The sequence below is a fragment of the Mustela nivalis genome (genome assembly GCF_964662115.1).
Source record: "Mustela nivalis genome assembly, chromosome: 17".
Lineage (NCBI taxonomy): Eukaryota > Metazoa > Chordata > Mammalia > Carnivora > Mustelidae > Mustela > Mustela nivalis.
Window position 1 is genome coordinate 7973983 of NC_139036.1, and position 25363 is coordinate 7999345.

General features: G+C 49.0%; 1 protein-coding gene across 5 annotated transcripts in view; it reads left to right on the forward strand.

Annotated features, from left to right (window-relative positions):
• Nucleotides 1-25363, forward strand: part of MYOCD (myocardin) — a 97711-nt gene that overhangs the window by 68543 nt on the left and 3805 nt on the right. For all 5 annotated transcript variants that reach the window (XM_082708452.1, XM_082708453.1, XM_082708456.1 and 2 more), the window contains 7 exons: nucleotides 2095-2220; nucleotides 7059-7309; nucleotides 9174-9327; nucleotides 17767-18699; nucleotides 21027-21170; nucleotides 22106-22237; nucleotides 23438-23495. In XM_082708452.1, the coding sequence (XP_082564578.1) occupies nucleotides 2095-2220; nucleotides 7059-7309; nucleotides 9174-9327; nucleotides 17767-18699; nucleotides 21027-21170; nucleotides 22106-22237; nucleotides 23438-23495 (1798 nt within the window). The remainder of the gene's footprint in view (nucleotides 1-2094; nucleotides 2221-7058; nucleotides 7310-9173; nucleotides 9328-17766; nucleotides 18700-21026; nucleotides 21171-22105; nucleotides 22238-23437; nucleotides 23496-25363) is intronic.

The following is a 25363-nucleotide window of genomic DNA, read 5'->3' on the forward strand; positions in this document are numbered from 1 at the left end:
TCCGCTCTGCCAAGTGCATGCCTTTTATCTGCCAAATTTATGGACAAATACAAAGAGACTCCGTGAGATCAGATGAGTCATGATGATCTCCCGGATAGAATGTGCCAGAGCAGGACCGATTTCAAAGCCCACAGGCTTTCCACGCACGGAGGCATCTCTAAGGGTCCTGGGGAGGGCAGAGCAGTAAGGGCTGATGGGCTGCATGGCAGGGAGCCCCGAGATGGTTCTTCCCTTACAGACTTCTACCTGCCCAACCACTGCCAGGTCCACCTCCAGCCCAGTCTGAGCATAGCTTGGTGGGGCTTTCCTCAGCCTAGCAGCCTTGTGTGATAGTATTCCTGCAGCCCCTAGGAGGAGATCTGTGTGGGCATGTGCACACACACACGCACACGCACGTGCACACACACACACGTGCACACACAGACACACAGACACGCACACACATACACAAGGGGGAAGGAGTTGCACAGGTGTAGCAGCAAGATGTGTCCTCCTCCTACCCACGGACGCTGCAGAGAGCCTCCCTTTTAGGGAGAGTCGGGTCCTGCCAGCTTCACGGGAATTTCGGGGTGCCCTGAAATTCGATGTTGTGTTTGAAACGTGGCTTCCGCTGCACATTGCCAGAGGGGTATCAGGCACAGCTTGGGTAGTGCTCATGGCAGAGACCGGTTCTGGAAACCGTGCCACTTCCTAGCCGTCGTCTTGCCCTTCTGCACACCTTGAAGCGAGCGAAGCTGGCACGCTAAGGAGATGGTGTGGACTGGGAGAAGCCGCGAGCAAACAGAGCGGAAATAGCCGCACATTCATTGTGCCTGGGTTATACGGAAGCGTGTTCCCTCTGCCTGCCACAGCCGGCCTTCGCAGCCCCGCTTCTCTGATAACAGCAAACAGTATTTCGGATCTCTCGTATCTATTATTCTGAGGGTAAATTCCTCAGCTTCTGATTGAAGAATGGGTTCAGGAGAAGACAAGTTCTTTTCTGCTTCACCCAGCCAGGAGAAGGGGTCAGAGGGAATGAGCCTGGGGCAATGCTAGGCTCAGGGCAAAAACCATTTTGTCATTACACCCAGAAGCCCCAGTGAGCGGATCAGGACACTGAGGCTCGAGGGGAAAGGGTTCTCCAGGACTTTGCAAGTGCCAGGGCTCAGGAAAGGGCAGAGAATCTCCAGGAGGGAGAGCACGTGCATCCCCTGTCCCTCTTGGTCACAGGATCGGATTGCTGGAGAGGGACGGTTAAGAGGTATGGTTAAGAGGGACAGAGGGACAGAGAAGACAGTTACTCCTTTTCCCCAGTCCTCCACATACAGAAACCTGTCTCTCCTAAAGGCTGTTCAGGACACTACCTGCACACACCCCCGTATACACGCACACATGCCCAACGACATATGTGTGTGTAAATATACATGAACACACATATCTGTACACATGCACATACTTGTAACATGCATGTACAAACTCCCACATATACACACATTCACGTATATGCAGACCCATGCATATACACATGCACACACATAGAAACATATAGACACATACATATGCACATATGCACGTTTACAAACATATAGACCCAGAAACACACATATACACATACGCGTGCATTTTCCGTCCATGTGCTAACACCATTTTTATCGAGGGTTTTTTTTTGTTTGTTTGTTTTGGTCCTACTTTCCTCCCCAGATTCCTACACCGACTCCTCCCTCCCTCTTCCATTTCTTATCAGTCTCCTTAGCAAGTCCAACAGGTGGACCTTGTCACAGGTGGAACCCTTCACAGGGGGACCAGCTGTCTGGGATGGTGTTGAACAGGCCATTTCTATTCTTGTCTTCTGGAATGATGATGAATGACAACCCCTTTAGCTCTCAGAAGTGACCTGAGTTGGTTGACATATTCTATCATACTATATCATATATATATGAATGATTCCTTTTCCCGGGGAGGTCATGTGGACTTGGATATGGACTTGGACATGAAGTGCAGACGGGAACAGCAGAGCTATGGATGTGGTAGTGGAGGGAGGAAAGGACTTGACTCTATTTCTGCGTCTTACAGTTTTCCTCCTGCATCCGACTCATGCTGAAATTTGGATTTCAGGATCATTCTTCTGGCTCCGAAAATGACAGGAAAGACTCAGCCTCCCAGCCCAGCAGCCAGTCAGACACGGGGAAGCAGGGGCTCGGCCCTCTTGGCAACCCGATCACTGTGCACGCTGCCGTAAAGGTAGGGACAGACCATCCCCCCAGCACCTGCCTGACCGCTCGCTCCATGAGCCAGCTGGGAGCAGAGCTTTTGGGCCTAGGTGTGGTGGTTCAGTGGGAGTCAGGGAGGAGAGTCACATGGACCTGTGCGTAGGCTCAGCCTACCGGGAGCACCGCAAGTCAGGAGAGGAGAAAGGCGCCATGCATGTATGCGGACCAAGAGTCTGTTAATCTGTGCAGACACGGCCATGGGTCTTTCCTGCAGAAGAGAAACCCACGTGCTTGCATTTCTTTGGAATTACAGCTCAGCCCATGTGTGCCTGACATAAAAGACTTCATAAGGTCAGCCTAGAGGAAGACGCAGCTGATGGGAACACACATAGGATTTGTAAATGTCATCAATTAGGTGAGAGGTGGAGTTGAGTTTTATGTAGGAGAAGCAGATCTGAAGGCTTTGGATCATGTAATACCTCAATCATTTAAGCCCGGCTCCCTTTGAAGATAAAGGGAGGGGTTGTCTGCACAGTAGACCATAAGCATCATAGCCGATTCTTGGTTAACTTTCCTCTGCATTATATTTATTAGTTCACAAAGAACTCTCTCCTCCTACTAATTAACTGCCTGCTCGTAATCGTTTGGTTTTCTTATAATATTCTATCCCAAACAACTTACTAGTTTTGTTTTGTTCAGAGTTGAGGGGAGGAGCAGTGGGGGAGGGAGAGAGAGAATCTCAAACAGATACCCCACTGAGCACAGAGCCCCCATGAGATGATGACCTGAGCCAAAATCAAGAGTCAGGTGCTTAATGACAGAGCCACCCAGGCGCCCCTCTCCCAAATGACTTCTCATCAGTCTGGGGCAAATTATCTCAGCTCCAGGGTCACCCCTTAAAGCCAGCTGAGAAGTCTCTCATGAAAACTTTTCCAAAAGATCATAAGATTCGGTGTTAAAGTAAGAGTCTCAGAATCCCTTCCACTACACTCATATACACAGAAGTGGATGGCAGGACTTTCAGTTTCCTGTAAACGTCCCTGAATCTTGCCTCAAACTCACTCCCTAAGTGGTTTAAACCTCATTTGCAATTCACTCAGCCCGGCAGCTTTGACATTACCTGTCGGTGAACTTTGCTCATGGCTGGTGGAGGAAGGAGATGGCTTGCGTAATTTCTACTGCCGGGTCCAAGGAGACATTTTGTTACTGTTTCCAATGTGTTTAAATTTTGTCTAAGTCAAGTGAGTACCTCCTGCAACCTCAGTGCATGATAGTCGCCCAGAGGAAGGACAGGTCAGTTTCAGCAACGAGCAGGATTGACACGTTTAACTGATCTCGCGGGAATGGTCATTTCCATGAGAGCCAGTCTCCCTGCTGATGGGTCATTGTCTATGAATTCACGGTTGTTTGCTATTCATCATCTCTAAAGGAAGCGAGGGCTTCTCAAAGAAGGAAGCAGCCCAGCTCGGGGGAAACATCCCTTCCCTATTGACGTCGTAAGGTACCTATAAGACTACTGAGAGAATGCACAAGAATATCCCAAAACTGTAAAATCCTACGTAAGGGAAAGGTGTTCACAGGTTCACAGTTTTAGGCTCCTAGAAGGTATATATCGAAGCTGAGTAAAACATGATTCCTGGGGCACCTGGGTGGCTCAGTAGGTTGAGTGTCTGCCGTTGGCTCAGGTTGTGATCATGGGGTCCTGGGATCAAGCCCCACATCCATCGAGCTCCCTTCTCAAAGGAGAGCCTGCTTCTCCTTTTCCTTCTGCCCTTCCCCCCTCACTTGTGCTCTCTCTCAAAATAAATAAAATCTTAACACACACACACACACACACACACCATGATTCTTGCACTCAAGAAGCCTATAGTCTGAGTGTCACAGCCAACACTAACCCATACAGTGCTGTAGAAACTAAGAAAAAATGGGCCACAAAGGAACTGAATAGACATTTCACTAAAGATAAATAAATTGCCAATAAGTACACGAAAAGGTGCTCTGTGTCATTAGTCACCAGAGAAACAAAATTCAAACTCACAACAAAATACCACTTCACACCCGCTGGGATGGCTATCCTGATAAATTCCAAGTATCGGTGAGAATGTGGAGAGATTGGAGCTGTCACACATGGAGCGCCCACTACAGAAAACAGCATGGTGTTTTCAAAAAACTTAAACCCAGAATTACCATAGGACCCGGAATTTCCTCTGCTTAGGTATATGCTCCACAGAACTGAAAAACAGGTGTTCTAACGAGATCTTGGAAGTGAATATTCACGGCAGCACTAGCCACAGTAGTTAGAAGTTGGGACAAACCCAGGTGTCCATCAGCGGAAGGATGGGTCCGTGTGTGGCCTGCCTGCACAATGGGGTGTCCCTCACTCATAAAGAGGAATGAAGTCCTGCTGCAGAAATGAGCCTGAAAACATGATGCTGAAAGAAAGAAGCCAGACATGAAGGGCCTCATCGTGTAGGATTCCATTTCTATCAGCCACTTTGAACCGGCAAGTCCACAGACATGGAGAACAGAGGAGCAGTGTCTGGGGACCCCAAGAAGGAGAATGAGGACAGGCTGCTTCCTGGGGGATGGGGAATCCTTTTGGGGTGTGAAGAGGTTCTGGAACTACATAGTGATGAAGCTTGCCCAATGTCGTGCATTTATACTTTAAAATAGTTACTGGGTTTTTTTTTTTTTTTTTTCCTGTTACTTGTGTTTTACCACAATAGAGAATGAGAGTCCCCTTTCTGGGGGGAGGGACGGAGCACCGCCTCCATCAGGGCCAGTAGCGCAGGAAGCAGAAGAGGGGCTGGACTTCAGTCTCCCCCAGCCCCTGAGCAAGGCTTGCTGCGGTGCGACCATTATCAGACATCCTCAAAACGCTGTATGAGACTGCCCGTGAGAGACCTTACTGTGAATTGGGAAGGGCTTCTCGGGGAAGCTGGGGTGTGAGCCGGACTCAGAGGAGAATCCCGAGTCAGGTAGCAGGTGCAGGAGGGAACTGCAGGCAGCAGGAAATCACAAGGAAAAGAGGTGGGAGGGGTAAGCTCTTGGGTGGGAGGGGTCAGGCGGTTGGGCGAACAGTCTTCTATGACAGAGGGGGTTTGGGACTTTGTCTTTGCGGGGCAGGCAAACAGATTGTAGGCTTCTGCCCTGTGGGGCAGGCCCAGGGCACGAGCAGCTTTGAATCAGAATGCCTTCTTGCAAAAAAAAAGTCACAGACCTTTAGCCACAGACCACACCATGCCCTCTTGCACTACACTAACCTACTTTACGCATCTGTGCCTGGATTTGAAACCACTGCATCTTGTATTCATCTCTGCTTTAGAGAAATGAATGTGCTCCCCTCCCTTTGGCCATGCAGTTCTAGGCAGAAAATAGAAAAAAGAGAGAGAGAGAGAAACATCAGACTAACTTACCACCTTGTAGATTCTGGTTTCAAAAAGAGTATAGACTGATACAGGTCCATGGAATCAGGATTCCCGTGGGTTCTGTAGGCTTTGCCTTCTGCTCTCCAAAGAAAGCGGTCCAGCTGGAGTAACTTCTGGAATGCTCAGCGTCCCTGTAGGAAGGCAACACGGAGAGAGAGCTCCTATCCCTAACTGGCCTGCAGCTCCCCAGACAAGGAGGCAAGTCGTAGGGTGAGATGGGAAAAGACGCTGAGCTCGAACAAAGCAGGGCGGAGCTGATGGCAGGAGCCCCGTGGAGATTCCCAGGGAGCCCAGAAGACTGATTAATTAGCCAGAATGCTAATCGATGGAGGAGGGGGAGAAATTGAACCACCAAGCATGTGGAGATTCTTGTGCTCTGTATTTAATACTTCCCGCGAAGAAGCCTCCTTGAGAAAACACAGAACAGGCTTCGGGGGTAGGACACGCTGAGTCAGAGAAATGGAAGTTGTAGACCGATTTGGACAGGTCACTTTTCAGAAGTGTGTTTTGTGGTTAAAAAGGGGAAGCTGCCCCGTGGGAACCTGCCTGCCAGGTGTTCTGGAGCTCCCTCTCGTGGACGACGCTGGTATCACGGCTCCCGCTGCGCCTTGCCCCAAATTCTCAAGCTGCTTGTCAGACATCCATCAGAGGCTTCCCTAAAGTCAGGGCTGGAAAACTAAGATTTTTTTTTTTTTTCAGCTGATGACAGTCATGGTCTACTCTCTCCTAAAATAGGGAGGCCTTTTGATTTCAGGAGTAGGTTACAGGTATAGGTGTAATCCTTTGAGACCTGTCCTTATGTCTCTAGTATCTTTCTAGAAGGATCCCTGGGGGCAGTGGGGGTGGGGGGTGGGGGGTGGGGTGGGGGGGACACTCACCTTTCTCAGGGTAAGTCAAGTATCATGATCTCAGAGGCTGTCAGTTCCTGGGGTTACATCCATATGTGACGTGGTGGTGGAAGGGGGAGGCTATCTTACTTTTCCGCCCAGATCTGCAAAAATCCGCATCAAAGACAAGCTTAATTTCATCCAAGGAGATGTCCTTCATAAAGCCAATTTCCTGAGGGTCTCACTAAAGGTGATTTCGTGTATACGGAGGGAGGAACTCCCTCACAACTCCATCTCAGGATCAGATCGTGTCCGTCTGTCGGTTTCAGCCGAGGAACGTCCCCTAGCCGAGACCCAGGCTTCCGTCTTACTCTGCCCTGGAGCCCCTTCTGAGAGTCATATTCCCCCCTCCCCACTCTAGAGTGAGGCACCTGCAGTAGGTAAGCCTCAGTCCCCAAGATCTCACTGCGCTTTGTGCCTTTGCTCTGTTGTATCTCCGGGACTCGACGAAGCCCGTTACAGCAGAACCTCCTTGCGATCTAGCCATGACACCCAGCCGCCCCCACCCCCCACCCCCACCTAAAGCACCTGCCATCTCTTCCCCCCTATTGCAGTCCAAGTCCTTGAGCGACAGTAAGAACCGCCACAAAAAGCCCAAGGACCCCAAGCCCAAGGTGAAGAAGCTCAAATACCACCAGTACATCCCGCCGGACCAGAAGGCGGAGAAGTCCCCGCCGCCCATGGACTCGGCCTACGCCCGGCTGCTCCAGCAACAGCAGCTCTTCCTGCAGCTCCAGATCCTGAGCCAGCAGCAGCAGCAGCAGCACCGGCTCGGCTACCCGGGGATTCACCAAGCTCAGCTCAAGTGAGTCGGGAGGGCCCAGGGCAGCGGGGGCGAGCAGAGGCCGGCTGGGGAGGGCTGCTCCATGTCCCAGGCACACAGGGCCGGCACCTGGGACCGCAGCAAGTCCCCGATGGTGCCCCGTCCTCATCTGGTAGGTTTGGAATAGGGCTCTACTTAGGAACCATGCCCACCTTTTCAGGAGCAGAAGGCCGGGGGGGAAGCAAGGAAATCGAAGCCCTGTGAGGAGGTATCGCTGGGAAAAGAGAAAGGATTAGCGCTGTCAGACTGAATCATGGACGAGAGGAGAAACCGTGTCAGGGTGGTTCTGTTTCTTGGATTTGCCTGGCCCATATGCTTTAGGAAGCAACAGACCTGAGTGACTGAGTGACAGCCAGCCCCAAAGATTGAGTCTGGGGGTCCCAAGACGGCACTCCCATGGCAGTCACCTTTCAAGTGGCCATTCCCTTCAACTCTAAATTTAGGGCAGGGGTTCCTGCACCTGTGTCTGCTCAGCCTCAGGTTGTGTGGGCACTGATGCTGAGAGCTGAATACAACCATGCTTTATGGGGTACTCCTGCCCTGCAGGACACTCTCCCCTATGCCAGAGTCTCTACCGCTCCCTCCTGTCTCCCTGGGACTCATCTGGAGTGTCACTTGCCCCTTGGCACTGAGCCTGCCCAGTTTATGTCTTCAACCTGCCTCTCCTGCTGATTGATTTCTTGCCTGATCCTTGCAGGCCATTAGCACGTGACCTGATCTAAATGCAAGTTACCCGGGATACCTGGGTGGCTCAGTGGGTTAAAGCCTCTGCCTTCAGCTCAGGTCATGATCCCAGGGTCCTGGGATCGAGCCCCACATTGGGCTCTCTGCTCAGCAGGGAGCCTGCTTCTCCCTCTCTCTCTCTGCCTGCCTCTCTGCCTACTTGTGATCTCTGTCTGTCAAATAAATAAATAAGATCTTTAAAATAAAATAAAATAAAGTAAAGTAAAATAAAAAATAAATGCAAGTTACCCACTAAAAGTTCTGGCCACCCAATTCCAGTGTTGGTGGGGGGGAGGCAGCTTTCCCCACATCACCAGCCAGGTGCCCTGCAATTCCACTCAATTCTGGTACCATCTGCCTGGACAGAGAGCATCAGATCCCACAGGTGAGGGGCTCAGTCCCACAAAACTACCCCCACCTTCCCCCACTTCAGATCCCCATCGCAAGCCTAGACGTTGTGACCTGGGCTTCTGGTGGCCTGGGCTATATAGGTCAGAGGTTTCCACGATTTCCTCCCCGGGTTCCGTGAATTCGCTAGAGCAGCTCCCAGAACTCAGAGAAACACTTGACTTACTAGACCCCCGGTTTATTATAAAAGGATGTTACTCGGGAACAGCCAGATTTAAGAGATGCGCAGGGCAAGGGATGGGGAAAGGACGAGACGCTTCCCTGCCCCCGCCACCCCAAGTGTGACACTCTCGTCGTGCTCCCTGGGTTCACCAACTGGAAATCCCGAACTCCGTTCTTTGAGGTGTTAGCAGGGCTGCCTGATTGATTAAACCATTGGTCATTGGTGAACAACCCAACTTCCAGCCCGGCTCCTCTCCCGAGGGGTCAGGGGGGTAGGACTGGAAGTTTCCAGCTCAAATCACAGGGCTGGTTCTCAGGCATCCGGCCCCCATCCTTAGGTGACCTTGGGGCTTTCACGACGTCACCTCGCCTGCGTGACAGACGACACCCCCGTGGCTCCCGTCACTTAGGAGACTCCGAGGACTTTAGGAACTCTGTACCAGAAGGAAGGACAAGGACCAAATGTGTCATTTCTTATTGTAAATCATGGCGTTACACCCCCATATATCTATTTGGCTGTATTTTAAGTGCCTCTTTTCTGTTTGTTTTTCAGGGAGCCAAAGGAACAGATGGTCAGAAATCCAAACTCTACTTCAACACCACTGAGCAATACCCCTTTGTCTCCTGTCAAAAACAGCTTTTCTGGACAAACGGGTGTCTCTTCTCTCAAACCTGGCCCGCTGCCATCAAACCTAGATGATCTGAAGGTATAGGATATGGTGTGGTTTCCTCCCTCCCTGTCTCCCTCCACCCCTTCTTTCCTATCTTTCAACAAATATATTGGTAGATTTTTTTCAAGATTTTATTTGTAAGTCATCTCTACACCCAACGTGGGACTCGAACTCACAACCCCAAGATTAAGAGTCACCTGTTCTACTAACGGACCCAGCCAGGCACCCCAACAAATGCATCAGTAGCTTTTTAACATTTCCCCCAACTGATTTCTTGAATCAGACATTGGGAGGGAGAAGCTATGGGGGAGACTCAAGTAGATGACAAAATTTTAACTGCTATGGTTGAGAACCCCTGCCCCGACTCACAAAGCAGAAGACCCCGGGCTTCCAAAAACTCAGCTCTTTCCCTGGCTATGCAGCCTCGGGTTAGTTTCTTAATTTCTCTGCCTCCTGGATCGCTCATTTGCATACAGGGGTTCTTGTGAGAACCCGATGGAATCGTATATACATGGCAGAACTTAGCGCACACAGCAGCAGTAAGATTGATGTGGGCTTCCAGAATGTTCTAAGCCAGCAGTCAGCTCCATGATGAACTTCAGCCAGTCTCTGGTGAAATGGGAAAAGCAAGAACCATGTAAAAGGCTTTTCATAAATCTGAGTGTGTTCAGCATACCGCGGCAGATCTTTATTCAAAGTATTTATTTCCTCCCGATGTTCCGCAACTAAAGAAAGATCCTGTTTGGTAATGATGACAGCAGTGGGCGGAAGTTGAATGTGGCTGGTAGACTTTTGTTTCTTTGTGTTAAGTAGGGGTATTGTTAAAGAAGGATGTGAGTCTTGGGGAACAAGATGACATGTTGGTAACCCAGTGTCGGCTGCATAATTTGAAATAACGTGCGGTTCTCTGAAATCCCCGAGTCTGAGAACGTCGGCCCTGAAATGTGACAGAGACGCGTTCAGTGCTGGGTGTGGGGGAGCAGTTTCCTCTGGATCACAGACCTCAGGCATGTCCCTTCACTGGGATGGACCCTGGGCTCTGAGCTGAACCTAACGCCTTCCAGAACAGCGCTCACAACCGACGTGTTTATCCTTCCAGTACTTACAAAAGAACTGAAGGCAATTGCGGTGCCTACGTCTCCTCTAACGTGTGAGCACGCCTGCTCCGCTCGATGCTTCATTCCGTTGTCTGTGATCCCACCTGTACACCTGCTTTCCACCCACCTGTTACTCTCTCCTCCCCGGAAGGACCTTATCGCTTGTCCCCCAAAAGCCAAATTCCTATAGTTCCCCAGGGTCTTCACGGGGCCAGGCTTTCTCAGTCCTTATTTGTCACCCTCCGTTCCCATTCTCAGCCTTTAGCCATTATCTGCCTTGGGGGAAAGGTGGCGGTGGGGATTATTTCATATGAAAGAAAATTAATTCTATGGCTACCAGTGGCTGACACCCACCCATGAAATGGATCTTGGGTTGTGATATCGCGTTCCTCTGTCCCTTCCGCTTGGAATCACAATGCTTGGGTTTCATTGAGCTTGTCCCAACGTAGCCTCCGTAAGGCTGGATAAGGCGGCCAAGCTTCTGGGAATGCCCTCCAGAACAGCGGGCCACCCACCCTCCACTCCGCAGGTCCTAAATCCATGACGGTATAAAATCAGCTGCTCTCACCCAGACAACAATATGCTAAACGAAGTAAGCTAGACACAAAGGGACAACTATTCTATGAATCTAATTACACAAGAGACCTAGAGACGTTCAAAGAGACAGAAAGTCGAAGGGTGGCTGCCAGGGACTGAAGGGAGGAGGAACGGAGAGTTAGTGTGTCACGGGTACCTGGGTTCTGCATGCAATGAGGAAAATGTTTCGGAGACAGACAGCGGTGATATTTGCACAACAGTGTGAATTTACTAATTCCACTGAACTGTATCCTTAAAAGTGATTAAAGGATGTTTCATGCTGTACGTCTTTAACTACAGTTAATAAAAACATTTTTTTAAGATTTTATTTATTTATTTGACGGAGAGAAACACAGAGAGAGAGGGAACACAAGCAAGGGGAGGGGGAGAGAGAGAAGCAGGCTTCCCGCCAAGCAGGAAGCCCAATGCGGGGCTCGATCCCAGAACCCTGGGATCATGACCTGAGCTGAAGGCAGACGCTTAACAACTGAGCCACCCAGGCTCCCTGCAAAAAGATTTTTTGGATGCTTCTGGGTGGTTCAGTTGGTGAAGCATCTGATTCATCATTTCAGCTCAGGTCTTAATCTCAGGGTTGTGAGTTCAAGCCCCACATTGGAAAAAAAAAAATTTTTGTTTTGTTTTTGTTTTTAAAAAGTTGTCTACCTTACGATGGGAGCTCGGGGTCAGGTAGATCTGAAGTTGCCTTGATCTCAGACAACATCGTCCAGAGGTGATGTGCCATCTAGCAGAGTGGCCGAAGGTGGTTTCCTCGATGGGCACATGGTCAGAATGATGGGCTGGTTGGAGTCAAAATAGATCAGCGTCGGTACTAGGAAATGATGGGGTTAGCAGCTGCCAGTTTTTGAGTGTGAACCCTCAGTCGACCATGCTGTGTAGATTTGCTTCCATTTTTCACCCTGCAAGACAGGTTTTACATGTGAACCTAAAAATCAGGACCTCCAAGAGGCTAAATAAATAAGGCATAACTCATGATCATCCTAGATAATTTTTGAGCTCAAAAATGGTATGCTGTATAGAACAAAGACACTGGGTTGATTGGTTTGTTTGTTTAAGATTTTATTTATTTGAGAGAGAGAGCATGAGTTGGGGGGAGGAGCAGAGGGAGAAGCAGACTCCCCGAGGAGCAGGGAGCCCGAGGCGGGACTCGATCCCAGGACCCTGAGATCACGACCTGAGCCGAGGTCACACACCTAACCGACTGAGCCACCCAGGTGCCCCTAGAAGAAAGATACTGTTGATAAATCTAAAGCTGGCCCCAATAGCACAGGGGAGAAAAGTGGGAGAAATAGGTTAGTTCTATCAGGACTCAGGCTAACACGCAAAAAAGATTCTTTGCATTTTCTCCCCCACCTGGAGACGCCGTGCCGGTTTCGTCTGGTCATTTGACAACCTTGCCTGGTGTGTCCAAAGTCCACAAGTCAATCCAGAATGCTGACCACTAAAAACAGACTTACATCTCCTTGTGTAGAAGCCAAAGAACCTTTACAGCATAAATAAGTTTGGTAAACTCATAGGATTTAGTTTCAGTTTCTCGGGTAACACTGATTTGTGTATTTTAAGTTAAAGTGGGAAGTCTGCAGTTAAATTCAGGAGACAGACGACGTTTATCCTGACGGCCTCACTTCCCTGCGTGGGCTGCACACTGTCCAGTGTGGATGGTGGTCAGTCATGAGTTCATGGTTCATGCCACAGGCACACGGCGCACTGAGATCATGCGCTAAGTGAATAAATGTCGTGCTTACCCTCCCCCGCAAAAAAGAGACTAAATGCTGTGCAAGTGAACCAGCCTATAGATGAGAAAAACTGGGGTTTGGCCTTAAGGGAGTGATTTTTTGTTTGTTTTTTCTTATTTTGTTTTATTTTATTTTAAATTGCAGTCTAGTGAACATGCAGTGTTATATTAGGTTCGGGTGTACAGTACGGTGATTTGACAGTTCGGTACAACACCCAGAGCTCATCACAAGTGCCCTCCTTGATCCCTATCACTTATGTCCCCCGTCCCCCCTCCCCTCTGGCGACCATTAGTTTGTTCTCTATAATTAAGAGTCTGTTCTTGGTTTCTCTCTCTTTCTCTTTTTCCTTTGCTCATCTTGTTTGTTTCTTACGTTCCCCAGAGGAGTGAAATCACATGGTCTTTGTCTTTCTCCGACTGACTTCACTTAGCATAATTCTCTCTAGCTCCATCCATGTTGTTGCAAAAATGGGAAGATTTCATTCTTTTTTACGGCTGAGTAATATTCCATTGTAATTCGGCCATTGTAAATAATGCTGCAGTAAACACAGGGGTGCCTCTATGCCTTTGAAGTCCTGTTTTTATAATTTTTTAAGTAACTATCCAGTGCTGTGATTACTGGATTGGAGAGAAGTTCTATTTTTAACTGAGTGCTTGCAAAGGTTTCGCTACTGTCACTTGAAATGAGGATGGAAAAGGGGAGGGACAGACAGAGAAACCTTCACTGGACTTGACCTCCAGGTGTACGGGGAGAGGTGTCACCAGGGATTGTGACACCAGGGACAGACATTGGGAGGGTAGAATGGGGAGCTGATCTGAAGGGATGTTGGCAGATGCATTCCGTTTGGGGAAACCGAGTCACAGGTACCACCAGGACGACCAAGGGGGAACGTCTAGCTAGTGTCCGTGCAGTTTCCGATCTAGTTCAGCTCAACTGTGTTGTCAGCCTAGGCACAGAGATTTTGGAATTGTTTGCCTAGTGGGGCAGGCTGAAGCCACAAGGCAGAACGAGACAGAAGGAGAGCAGTTGGAAAGAGTGGGAAGGGAAGAAGGAGAGAAATAAAGGAAGTGGGTGGTTAACCATACTTTATAGAAAAGGAAGACTCGGGAGGAACTCATGAAGGTGACCCTTACAACAGGTCATCGGAAAGACAAGGTATCAAAAGTAGATATTCTCCCAAAAGGCTCATGTTTTGCTGACTAGGAGTAAAAGGAGAAAAGCACTGAGAAGAGTTTGGTTTTTCATTAAAAACTTATACATGGGGGAGGGGGGGCGCTCATGGGGGTGCAGTTTGTTAAGCATCTGACTGTTAGTTTCAGCTTAGGTCACGATCTCCGGGTGGTGAGATGGAGGCCTGTGTCCCGCCACACACTCAGATGGAAGATTCTCTCTCTCCCTCTGCCCTAGTCCCTCACTCCAGCTCATTCTCTCTCTCTCTCTCTGTCTCTCCCCCAAATGAATAAACCTTTTTTTCCTTTAAGTTATAGATGGTAACATCACAGTATATGGTTTTTTTCTATTTGCTAATCCAGTATATGGATTTTTTTTCTCTTGTTTCTAAGAAACCGGAGAGCCAGAGAGCATGGGAGAGAGAAACAGAAAATAAAGGGAAATTTAAAAACTGGAAAAATATGATGGATATTAAGAAATAGTTGTTCATGTGTTTCAGGTGTGATAATGGTCTTTTATCTTTTTTTATTTTAACAAAAGGCACTTATCTTTTAGAGAAAGAAAACTGGAATATTTACAGATCACATTATATGATTTGCTTCAAAATAATTTAAGAAATATAGTGGAAGTGATTTGGGGCATAAATGACTCAAGATTGGACAGATGGATCATTGTTGAAGCTGGTGAATGGCTCCAAGGGGTTCATTCTACTTTTTTCATCAACTTTTGTGTATAATAGACATTTTCCATAATACACAGTTGAAAGAGTGATTGGCAGTGAAAACACCAGGGAGTGTAGGAAAGCGATGTATACAAACCTTTGTCCCCAGCAAGCCCACACAGCATCATACTCTGAAATGTAAGGTAAACCGAGTGCAAATATGAATTGCATTATTTAATGAGGTAGCTTAAAATATTCAGTGCCAGAGCAGATTCTAAAAATAAATGTAGAACTCATTAATTTTAAGTAATTCAAATTTAAAACAATAATGAGTTGCGGTTCTGTACTTTTTCAAACTAGCAAATCTTGGGGGGGGGGATAAAAAAGATAAGACGGTGCCAGAAAGATGAAGAGGGGCTGATATATTTACCAGTTGCAGTAGTGTGACTTGTAACCCTTTTATATTGTAATACATTGTAATCCTCATACCTTTTAAATGATTATAAAGTGATTATTTACTGTGGAAAGAGAACAGTGTAGGGAGAAGTAAAGAGTATTTTAAAAGATAATTGACCCACAGATAGCATTGCAGATTATATTTCCCTATAAATTTAAAATACAGGTGGACAATTATTGTTGAAAAAATTTAAAAATTATTGCTCTAGGATAATCCTATGAACATGAATTTCTGGCATGCTTTTTTGTTTAATATATCATAAGCATTTTTCATAATTTGCAATATTCAATGAAATTTTTATTTTTTTAAGCTTTTCTTTATTCATTTATTTACTTGTTTGTCAGAGAGAGACTGAGCACAATCAGGGGGAGCGGCAGGCAGAGGGAGAAGCAGGCTCCCCGCTGAGCAGGGAGCCCGATGCGGGACTCGATCCCGGGACCCCAGGATCATGACCTGAGCTGAAGGCAAACACTTAAAACAACTGAACCACACAGGCATCCTGGAATTTTTATTTTTCATAGCATATCACTCTACCACCTAGTTAACAGTCCTCTGTCAGACACTTAACTTGGTTTCCAATTTTGCTATTAAAAATATAATTTGTGGGGCGCCTGGGTGGCTCAGTGGGTTAAAGCCTCTGCCTTCAGCTCAGGTCATGACCCAGGGGTCCTGGGATCGAGTCCTGTGTAGGAATCTCTGCTCAGCGGGGAGCCTGCTTCTCTGTCTCCACCTGCTCCTCTCCCCCGCTTGGGTTCTCTCTCTCCCTCTTGTTCTCGCTCTCTCCCAAATAAATAAATTTTTAAAAATACATCTTTTGTTTGTGACAAGTTGACCACACCCATTATCCATTTTGAAGTGTTGGTTTATATTGGGGGTTTGTTAAAGCAACCTTGGTACATCGAGCTTACTAACACTTTATTACTTGTCCTGTGATTATTTCTGTCTGACACTGCTCTCTGCATTTGCATTTTCTTTTTGGTGTTTTTGACTTAGAGGGATTTTTTATTTTTGTCTTATTTTTAGGATAGCTTTCTTTGCTTTTGGGCTCAAAAGAGCCTTCCGTACAGAATATCAGAAGGCTGTCTCCCTATACATTCTTCTAGCTGTTTTATGGAATTATTGACACTTGGATATTTAATGTTTCCTGTTTCAGTTATAAAAGTAATATCTTCTGTGACCTATTTAGGGTGTTAGAGATAAGGAGAACCATTGTTAACATTTTAGTCTATCTTTATCCACATATTTTCATCTGCAAGCATACATTTAAATATATACACACATATAAACTTATATAATTCTCAGGAAAATAGAATCAAGCAATTTAAGCTATTTTTCACCTAAAAATATACCATAAACAGGGGTGCCTGGGTGGCTCAGTTAATGTTTGACTTCCACTCAGGTCATGATCTCAAGGTCCTGGGGTCAAGTCCTGCATCCAGCTCCCTGCTGAGCGGGCAATCTGCTTCCCCTTCCCCCTTTGTCCCTCCCCCTGCTCGTGCCCCCTCTCTCTCTCTTTCTCTCTCTCCCAAATAAATTTTAAAAATCAAGAAAAAGTAATATACCATCAGCAATTATTCATTGTCGTACGTAACATCAGGGTACATGGATTCTGGTATTCCATCATTCATAGGCACTACCATTAATTTAGTTTTAATATAGCACAGCTATTTTTATATAGCTATAGCTCATCATTTATGAATATTATAAAAAATGCAGGGATGAAATTATCACACGTGAATCAACATCATAATGGCAAACGCTTACACCCCACTAACCATTTGCGAGACACTATTCCAAGCACTTTACAACCGTTGAGCCGTTTCAGGCCTCACAAAAACATATCAGGTCGGTATGACCGTCTCCATTTTACAGAAGGGGAACCGAGGCACTGGAAAGAGGCAAGGTCAGGATTTGAACTGAGGGACCCCCTGCATTACATTCTTTCTCAGTCTGTGACTATCATATAGCCCGTTATTAAAACTAGGACGTAAAGTGGGGTGCCTGGGTGGCTCAGTCGGTTGAGTCTCTGACTCTTGGTTTTAGCTCAGGTCATGATCTTGGGGTGGTCGGATCAAGCTCTGTGTCCCACTCCATGCTCATTGGGAAAATCTGCCTAAAATTCTCTCTCTCCTCCTCTCCCTGCGCCTCCCCGGTTCAGCCTAGCTTGCTCGCTCTCTCAAATAAATCTTCAAACAAACAAACAAAAAACAGGACCTAAGTGTTAATGTAGAACCATGGTTCTCAAAACTGGGTCCCGGGACCAGTGGCACCAACATTCCCTGGGAACCTGTTAAAAATGCACATGGCCCGTTTCCTGCACCTGCTCAAGTTGGAGAACAGAGGACAGAGAGAGCCTGGGAGGGTGAGCAGTGGCCTCAGAGCAGAAGACCCAGTGTGCTTTGGGATGATTGGTTGCCAGCTGATGGCTAAACCCCGGAAGACATCAGTCTTCTCATCTACAGAATGGGGCGAGGACCAGAGTGGGGGTTGGAAGCCGGTAGAGTAGGCGACCTTGATGTTCATGTGGTTTCAAGTGGGCTGTCCCTTTGTAGGATTCCGGGATCGTGCAGGGGAAGCACCGTACAGAAAAGCATGGTGCAAAACCCTATCGAGCCCCAGGGGAGGGGAGGGAATTGTAAGCGAGTGATAGAAAAGCGGACGTTTGTGCAGTTTCTAAAACGGTGATGTTTTAGAGCAAATGTAACAATATTTTTTAAGATTGTCCTTGAACAGCCACTAACCGCGCCCTGGTTTCTGTAGGTCTCGGAATTGAGACAGCAGCTCCGAATCCGGGGTCTGCCCGTGTCAGGCACCAAGACGGCCCTCATGGACCGGCTGCGGCCCTTCCAGGACTGTGCGGGAAACCCCGTGGCCAACTTCGGGGACATCACGACCGTCACCTTTCCCGTGACGCCCAGCGGCGCGCTGCCCGGCTACCAGTCGTCCCCGTCCGCGGGCGCCCTGTCCAACGGCTTCTACCACTTCGGCAGCACCAGCTCCAGCCCGCCGATCTCGCCCGCCTCGTCCGACCTGTCGGGAGCGGGGTCCCTGCCCGACACCTTCAACGACGCGTCCCCGTCCCTCTGCCTGCACCCGTCGCCGGTGCACGCGTGCGCCGAGGAGAGCCTGCTGGGCGGCCTGGGCGGGGGCTCGCTGGCGCCCGAGCCGGACGGGCGGGACTCGGAGAAGGACAAGATGCTGGTGGAGAAGCAGAAGGTCATCAACGAGCTCACCTGGAAGCTGCAGCAGGAGCAGCGCCACGTGGAGGAGCTCCGGATGCAGCTGCAGAAGCACAAGAGGGCCGGCGGCCCCGAGAAGCCGCCGCCCTTCCTGGCCGTCCCCATCAAGCAGGAGGACGCCGTGCCCAGCTGCCCCTTCGCGCCGCAGCAGAGACCCGGGAAGAGGCAAGGCCAGGGGGCCGAGGGCCAAGTGCAGGCGGGCGAAGCGGCCGGGCGCCGGCCCCTGGGGCCTGCTCCCTGCGCCGAGGCCTCGGGCCACAGCGACGCGCTGCCTTCCACGTTCCTGAGCCCCCAGTGCTCCCCGCAGCACTCGCCGCTGGGCGCTGTCAAAAGCCCGCAGCACATCAGTTTGCCCCCGTCACCCAACAACCATTACTTCCTGCCCTCCTCCTCGGGCGCCCCGGGGGAAGGGCACAGGATCTCTTCACCTGTCAGCCAGGTGTGCGCTGCACAGGTAAGAGCTCCCGCCCCCAGGCCCCCCCCTGCCCAGCCAGCACCCAGCTTCCTGCAAGTGGGGTGGGTGGGTGGCCTGGCAAAGGATGAAGAGCTGACATTGGGAGTTTTAATGGGCAGGGTTTACCAGAAGCCCAAAGCAGCCTCTGGTCTTGGCAGTAGACGGGACTCTCTTCTCCCAGGTGGAGGTTGGCAAAATTGTCTTGTAAAAGGCTAGAAAATGAACATGTTGCCTTTGTGGGCCCTGGGTGCCTGAGTCTGGCAACTCAATAGGACCCTTGTATCATGAATAGACAACTGTAACTTGTAAAGGAGTGCACGTGGCTGGGCTCCAATAAAACTTTATTTATAAAAGCAGGCAGTGGGCCAGATTGCCATCCCCTGTTGTTGGGACTCCTCGGCGTAAAGCCTTACCATAGGCCAAACCAGTCTATCAAGAACGCCAACGGAAAGTTACTATTATCTCCATTAATGGTGTGCTGAGTGCAAATATTTACCAAGCACCTACAATGTGCCAGGCACTAACCAAACAAAAGTCCCTCTTCTCATGGGAAGATAGACAGGAAATAAAATAAACATGTAAAATGTATAATGTATTAGAAGATGGTAGATCTTTTTTTTTTTTTTAAGATTTTATTTTTTAGAGAGAGAGAAAGCATGAGCAGGGGGGAGAGGAAGAAGCAGGATCCCCACAGAGCAGAGAGCCCCATGTGGGGCTTGATCCCAGGACCTCAGGGCCCCAGGATCATGACCTGAGCCAAAGGCAGATGCTTAACCCACTGAGCCACCCAGGCGCCCCTAGAGGATGATAGATGTTATGGAGAAAAGGCAGGGAGGGGTGGTGATGGAGCATTTCAGATTTGCGACTTTAAGTCAAAGGTCTGGGGCCATTTGAGCCAATCTTTGGAGGCAGTAAGGGAGAGCGCCTGGTGAATATTTGGGGGGAAGGCATTGCAGGCAACGGAAAGACAACAAGGGCAAAGGCCCTGAGGTGGGAGTCGTGGGTGGGTGTTCAGGGACCAGAAAGGAGGCCACTGTGGCTGGAGCTGAATGAGAGGCTTTGTAGGGACGGCTTACAGGAGCAACTAGTACAAAGACTCGACCCAGGGGAGCATCAGAGACTTCCCTTGTCCTCGAAGCTAAAAAATCATTAGGAAAGTCTACCTGAGGCTCTCTGAGAAAGAAAATTTCGTCATCACAAGTTCTCAAATCTACCTCATGAGGAAGGAAATGGGAAGAAAATCCACAGGATTGGATCCTGCCAGGTGACCAGTATGGAGAGGCCTGCCTCTGAGTACTCTCCTTAATTGTCACAACCCTATGAGCTCCAGTTCTCTATTCTTGACTTAACCACGGAAGAAAGAGAAGCTCGAGGAGGTTAACCCAGGAGCCCAGGGTCACAGGAACGCAGGGTTTTCTGATGCTAAAGGGCATGCCCTTTTCCCACTGAATGTTCTCTGGCCTGCGGCCTTGGACAAGGGGAATCTGTTTTCTACAGCCTCAGACAGCACATTCAAGTGAATGATGCCCGCTTCTGAGTGGGCACCCTGGGGGGGGGGGACTGGGACGTCCCAAGGGTTATCATCCCTGTTGATGAAGCTTACTTCATCATCATTCCGGTGTCCTAGGCAACAAAGGTAAAAACAGTTCTGGAAACACAGCTCGGGACCCTAAGACCATCCCAACAATGTGGGTAGAAACATGAAGAACTAGCATTTGTGCAGTGGTTCACAGCTTACAGAGCACTCCTTGGGGACACGAACAACTCCAAGTTAAAAGGATAAAGAGCGATGTAGAGTGACATGCCTGATGGATGCTTCTGGCGTCATATGCGGCACGAAGAGTTGGGGAAGGTGGGGGAAGCACATGGGTCATGAAGGGCTAGGAAGGTCCAGGAAGGTCTTTTGGAGGGGGGGAGGGCAGGAAGGTTTTGCAGAGGGGGGGGACTCAGTGAGAAGGGCAGTGTTAACAAACAAGAGTCGGGAAAGGAGCATTCTATGTGGGGAAAAATAGGGAGGTCCAATGTGCAAGGCATGCAGAGGGAGGTTTGGGGAGGGATGAATAGAATTCACGCTCTTAAAGGAAATGGTACCCAGCCTGGAGCGTCTAGAACACTGGTTACAGGTGCAGACCCTCTGCTGTGGTTGCACGGGAGCCATGGAAGGCTTTTGAGCAATGGGTGATGCATACGAATCCAGATTGGAGACTTGGTCATGGGATCTAGGGAGAGTTGAAAACATAAGATACCAGGGAAGGGGCCAGGAGTCTCAGCAAAAGCTCTCAAGTGTGTTAGCAGAGGCCGCCTCATTGGCTGTTTCTTCCTTCCAGAACTCAGGGGCGCACGAGAGCCAGCCTGCGAGCTTCTCTCCCCAGCCCTCCAGCCTCCACCCCCCTTTCTCTGGAGCCCAGGCAGACAGCAGTCATGGTGCTGGGGGCACCCCTCGTCCCAAAAGCCCAGGGGTCCAGCAAAAGGTAGGCACCTGGAGAAGGGTTTAAACTCTGCCTCTTTCCCTCTTCTGTGGTCTTGTCCTCCAAATGAGGGGGTCCAAAGGTAGAAATAAATGACATCTTGGGTAAAAACAAATTCACTGGAAACAGATTGACATGGATGTACCAATGGAAGTTAGGGTGTTCCGAGGAGCCGTTGCTGGGGGTCATCTTGGGAATCTCAAGGATGAACATGAATGTGATCTGTTTGTGAAAATGACACGGCAAACGCACCAGTATCCGTGGAGTCGAAGATTGGAATAGAGGCATGTGGGAAAATAATGCGCGGGAAAGAGGAAGGTATGCGGAGATGTGGAAAGGTAGAGAAAGGTGCAGGGAGTTCGAGTCACAGTGCAGACTCTCGGTGGAAAAAGGAGGAGGTCGTACATCGCAGCAGGTGGAAATCATGGGTGGGTGCCCTAAAAGGGCCCGGGCACTTCATAAAGCACTCACCATACACGAGGCTGGTTCCTGAAGACATAGCCCGGCAACGGCTCCCCCTCTCTGCAAATGCACTTGGTTAGGAGTGAAATGCTCTGGGGTGGGGTAAGTACTCTGGGAATTCCCGGGGTGATGGACTTCTTCCTATCGGACTGGAGTCTTACTTTATTTGCTTTTCTCCTAACCGAAGAGGGTTCATCCTGGAGGGGGAAAGGAGTCTGTAAGTTTCCCATCCTAACATGCCTCTGGGTATGCCTCTGGGTACGCCCACAACGCGCCCATGCTATGTGCCTTTGTCCGTAGAAGACCCATGATGTGTACCATTGTCAGTATATCGAGGTTGTTTTCTAAACCCTAGCTCTCTTTTGTTCCCCCTCCAATCAGTTGTTCCAGGTTCGAGCCTGGAGTTTATAAAACAGAAGCCGTACCGTCTGTGATCCCACGAGTTGACTCTCTTTCTCTGCACTGTACCTCCACAGATGGCTGGTTTACACTCTTCTTCTGAGAAGACGGGGCCAAAGTTCTCCATTCCATCTCCAACGTTTTCCAAGTCCACTTCAACCGTTCCAGAGATAACCCAGCCTCCGTCCTATGAAGATGCCGTCAAGCAGGTAACTTAGGAAGATTTGTTTTCTGGAGGGAAACAGGTTGCCTAAACGGATCTTGCTTTTCATTATTCACCTCCATGTAGTTCGTAGATGGCAACACTGTGTGTGTTGGGGGCCCCTCGGGAAGAATGGGCCACTGCAGAAAGGTGCCGGGTGTGCATAGCAGGTGTGTGAGGCAGGCAGAGAAGACTGTGGGCTCTCTCACTCTCAGTCAAATAAATAAATAAAATCTTAAAAAAAAAAAAAAAAAAGAAGAAGCAGCAGAAGCAACCTTGTTCTTGGGGTGGAAGCCTCCCCGCCAAGCTCACTCTGAAGGGCTCTCCTGGGGCGCACTCTGCCTTCTCCCCTTCTCCTGTGCTGGACTGTTTCCTCCAGGAGTTTCCCCATCTGAGATGAACACTGGGCTTTAAAATCGCGCGGTCAGCAAGTTCAAGTCCTGTTCACGGCGGCATTATTCCCAAACTGCGGGAGCAACCTGGGGGGCATCTGTAGATGAATGGTTAGCCCAAATATGGTGAATACATCCAATTAATCCTACTCAGTCTTTTTAAAAAGATTTTATTATGTGAGAGAGAGAGAGAGAGAGGGCACAAGTGGGAAGAGGGGCAGAGGGAGAAGCAGACTCTCTGCTAAGAGGGGAGCCCCAACTAGGGGCTTGATCCCGGGACCCCAGGATCAGGACCTGAACTGAAGGCAGACGCTTAACCCACTGAGCCACCCAGGCGCCCCCAATACGAGTCAGTCTTAACAAGGAAAGCGATTCTGACACATGGGGGCACAGGGGGATATTACAGAGTGAAGTAAACCAGTAATAAGAGGAAATACACTGAGTGACCCCACTTCTCCAAGGTCTCTAGAGTCTCCCGATTCATGGGAACAGAAAGCAGAATGGTAATCGCCAGGGGCTGGGAGCTCACGTTTCATGGGGACAGCATTGCCATTGGGGAAGATGAGAAAGTCCTGGAGACAGATGGTAGGAACGGTCCCAGGATGTGAACGTAGCGTACTTCATGTCACCACACTGTGTGCTTAAAGATGATGAAGAGGGTAGATTCTATGTTGTGTTTTATCAAAATTAAGGGGGAAAACCCGCCTTAACCAAACCTAGCTCACAAAGTCCGTCGTGCTGCTTCTGACGCACTCCCGCGGAAGAGGGGGCCAACCTTCTCACTTCTCTGTTCCCCTCTGCTTAATTGGCAACAGCAAATGACTCGGAGCCAGCAGATGGATGAGCTCCTGGACGTCCTCATTGAAAGTGGAGGTAAGACCGCCTGTGTCTTGCCCTTGGGGAGGGTCGGCACCTGCTCGTGCTCTGGGGAGTGAACCTTAGGACCAACGTCAGGTGCTTGCTGGAAGTCAGACCCCAAAACCAAGAGGGGGTCAAGTGTCACTTCATGTGAGCTCGCCGTCCACATTGGAGCAGATGAAAGAAGGCCCAGTGGGGGATTCCTCCCTGACCTTGTCCCTCTGTCCTCCGAGCTGGACCCCCAATCATTTTACCAGTTTGCATCCTCATTGTGGTCTGTTTGCCCAAGTTTTTTTCCCTAGCTGTTCCATTTCTCTTTGCCTTTCTAATCCCAATCTCCCTATCCTCTTAATAATAATAATAAGAGGAGAACAGACAAAGCAAGTTTTGTGCTACCTACTCAAAATGAAATTCAATTCCTGACCTCCCGCTGGATGGTCCGTTCATGCTTAGATGTCCTTCCAGCTTGTGACCATAAAAGAAAAAAAAAAGAAAAGAAAAGATAAAGGTCGACATGTTGCTTTTGCCTCCTTTTTAGTCATTCATTTATTTTTTCAAAATTACATGGTATGTGCCCAGAATCTGAAACCACATAGATGAATAAGGTCATGTAAGGAGAACATGTAGATGGGGAAAAAAAAAACAAAACAAACAAACAAAAACCTCAGGTCTGAGCCTCTCAATAACAACCTTGAAAATTTGGAGAAGGCAGGGCCCGGCATTGTCCGGGGCTCAGTACTGCTCCGGCCAAGTCCAACCTTTGTGGAGCCTGTGAGTCAGGGAAGGCAGAACGCACAGCAGGCAAGTAAACTGGCAGTTCCTCCCTCGTAGCAAGAGGAAGAAGGAAAAGATGGGCTGATGTATTTTTAGATGGATAAGAGGAGAGGGTGATATCAGACATCCTTATATGTATTTTTTTTTTTTTAAATAAGAGAGTGAGCAGGGAGAGGAACAGAGGGGTAGGGAGAGGGATAAGCAGACTCCTTGCGGAAGGCAGAGCCCGACACGGGCCCCATCTCACAACCCTGAGATCAGGACCTGAGCTGAAACCAAGAGTGGGACTCCCAACTGACTGAGCCACCCAGATGCCCCAAGACACCTTTCTATTTTTAATGAATTATATGGTCAGGTCAGTAAAAGTAAGGGCGCTGGAGGGGGGAGCATAGGAGATTTGAGGACAGAAACATCATTTGAGGACAGTTATAAATCAATCACAGATGAATTTTCTGGAGAAACACAGGACGCTAGGTTATATTAAGTGCAATTGGTAGGTCTGTTGTCATACATCTAAAGTGAGACCAGTCAGCTCCATTGTGTCATGTTTCTTTTGGAACTAAGATTTATCCAGGTGTGGGTTTTTTTTTTTTTCTTTTTAAGATTTTACTTATTTGGAGGAGGGGGAAGGAATGTGAGCAGGGAGAGAGGCAGATGGAGAGGGAGAAGTAGGCTCCTTGCTGAGCAGGGAGCCCAATGCGGGACTCAGTTCGAGGACCCTGAGAACATGACCTGAGCTGAAGGCAGAAGCTTAACCATATGAGCCACCCAGGTGTCCCTAGGTGTGGGGTTTTGCCAAGGGAGTATGGTACAAGGAGAAAAAAGCCAGGGGATAGAGAATATTTATAAGACAGCAGCTATAATGATGGAGCAGAGCCAGGGGGACTGATGGCTGGAGAACGAAGTAGAGTCACTAGGCTGGAGTGGCCCCAGGTGGATAAGAAACTGCTGTCGTGGGGTGCTTCATATATGAACTAGAGGGATGGGAGAGAAGGACAGAGAGCGAGAGATCGTGCCTGAGATTAAGCTTTCAGGGGGATGTAGTATTTGGGGATGACAGAGTCCAGGGTGTACAACAGAGTGGGAATGGAGGAACCCATTGAGGTGGG